Source organism: Perkinsus marinus (genome assembly GCF_000006405.1).
Source record: "Perkinsus marinus ATCC 50983 genomic scaffold scf_1104296960762, whole genome shotgun sequence".
NCBI lineage: Eukaryota > Perkinsozoa > Perkinsida > Perkinsidae > Perkinsus > Perkinsus marinus.
In genome coordinates this window covers 1-1,252 of record NW_003205984.1, presented here as the reverse complement: position 1 = coordinate 1,252, position 1,252 = coordinate 1, and the positions used below count along the sequence as shown (strand labels likewise).

Here is a 1,252-nt window from a genome sequence, read left to right as displayed (position 1 = left end):
GGTCCAGACATGAGCAATTCTGGCCAACTTAGCTCGCAAACGAGGTGGCAAGGACTCGAGGAAGATGCAGAGGCGTTCGCCGTACTCAAGCAGTAATAGAGTAAGCCTAGTATTTCTAAAAATACCGTCTCTAAGGAGTGGCTCGGAACTCCGACGGATCCCGGAATTCGTTCTCGATCTTCTACCAGGGTCCCAAAAGTGTCCATAGAAGATTCGATTAATAAGCCGGGTATAGTGACAATGCGGTGATAGCATATCTCGGAATCTGAGTTGCACTATGCTCTGGACACAGCTATGAGTCCCCTCTCTTACCTCCAGGTCGACTCTGGCGTTGGGTATATCCTGATGAAGTTGTCCCTAGATCTTCCCCCTCCATTAGAATACCCAGCATGTCGTCGCAACTCCCCAAGGACTTGCACTAGTACCCGTGAGGACTCCTTATCTATATCGTGGCCTCGAAAACCACACATCCCCGCCCTGGTCTCAGCATTATCCAGCCTAGAACCGGACCCTCCCATGAAGTGACTCATATTGTCACCCATATCGAAAGGCGGCGTTTTGAGTAGACGGCTCGTTGTCGATGTAAATGTGTTAACATAGTATCCCTGGAGACTATTCCCTCGAGACTTCGATGACGGTACACCGACCAAGTTGAGGATATCGGAGATGAGGTGGGCTTTGATCTGACCATAGACTTCAGAGCGACTACAATGTTTCGTCTACCTTCCGATCAAGAGGTGTGTCAGCCACGAGACTGGGGCTCAGATTTACTTCGATAAGCCATGGCTTAAGCTTGGAGTCCAACAAAATGTCGAAACTGTGATAACAGTATATGGTGGCAATCACCGACGGCTTACCCAAAGAGCTCAAAACAAGACGGGGCCGCCCGCCTGCCCACGCCACTCTGACCAATCTGCCCGAACCTTCCCGATGCCACAATAGTCTTCAATATGATATCAATGATAGAGCCCCAGACCTGAGATGATGACATGCCGGCCAGCTGTGATAATAGAGTTGGAGAAGTACCTCAGACACGTTAAGGCCACTGCAAGAGCAATGCCTATTGAGAGCCGATAGGCTCCACTTATGACCATAGTGGTCAACCCTTGCATCTCTGTTCTCGACATAATCGTCGGAGCTCCTACAAATAGAGTAGTTGGTGAGGTGGGCGTATCTATCATGAACACGTGGTCGATCGGACCTCGAAGGGCGTACTCTGCTCACTTGTTCTGCAGGTCCTCCGCAGTCTTCA

General features: G+C 50.2%; 1 protein-coding gene across 1 annotated transcript; it reads right to left on the bottom strand.

Annotated features, from left to right (window-relative positions):
• Positions 1–538: 538 nt before the first annotated feature.
• Positions 539–1,141, bottom strand: Pmar_PMAR026427 (conserved hypothetical protein; the record flags this gene model as incomplete). Its single annotated transcript, XM_002772574.1, has 4 exons — positions 539–683; positions 724–817; positions 858–976; positions 1,027–1,141. Coding segments are annotated over 4 exons (473 nt in total), but the record flags the coding sequence as incomplete, so codon positions are not given.
• Positions 1,142–1,252: the final 111 nt, after the last annotated feature.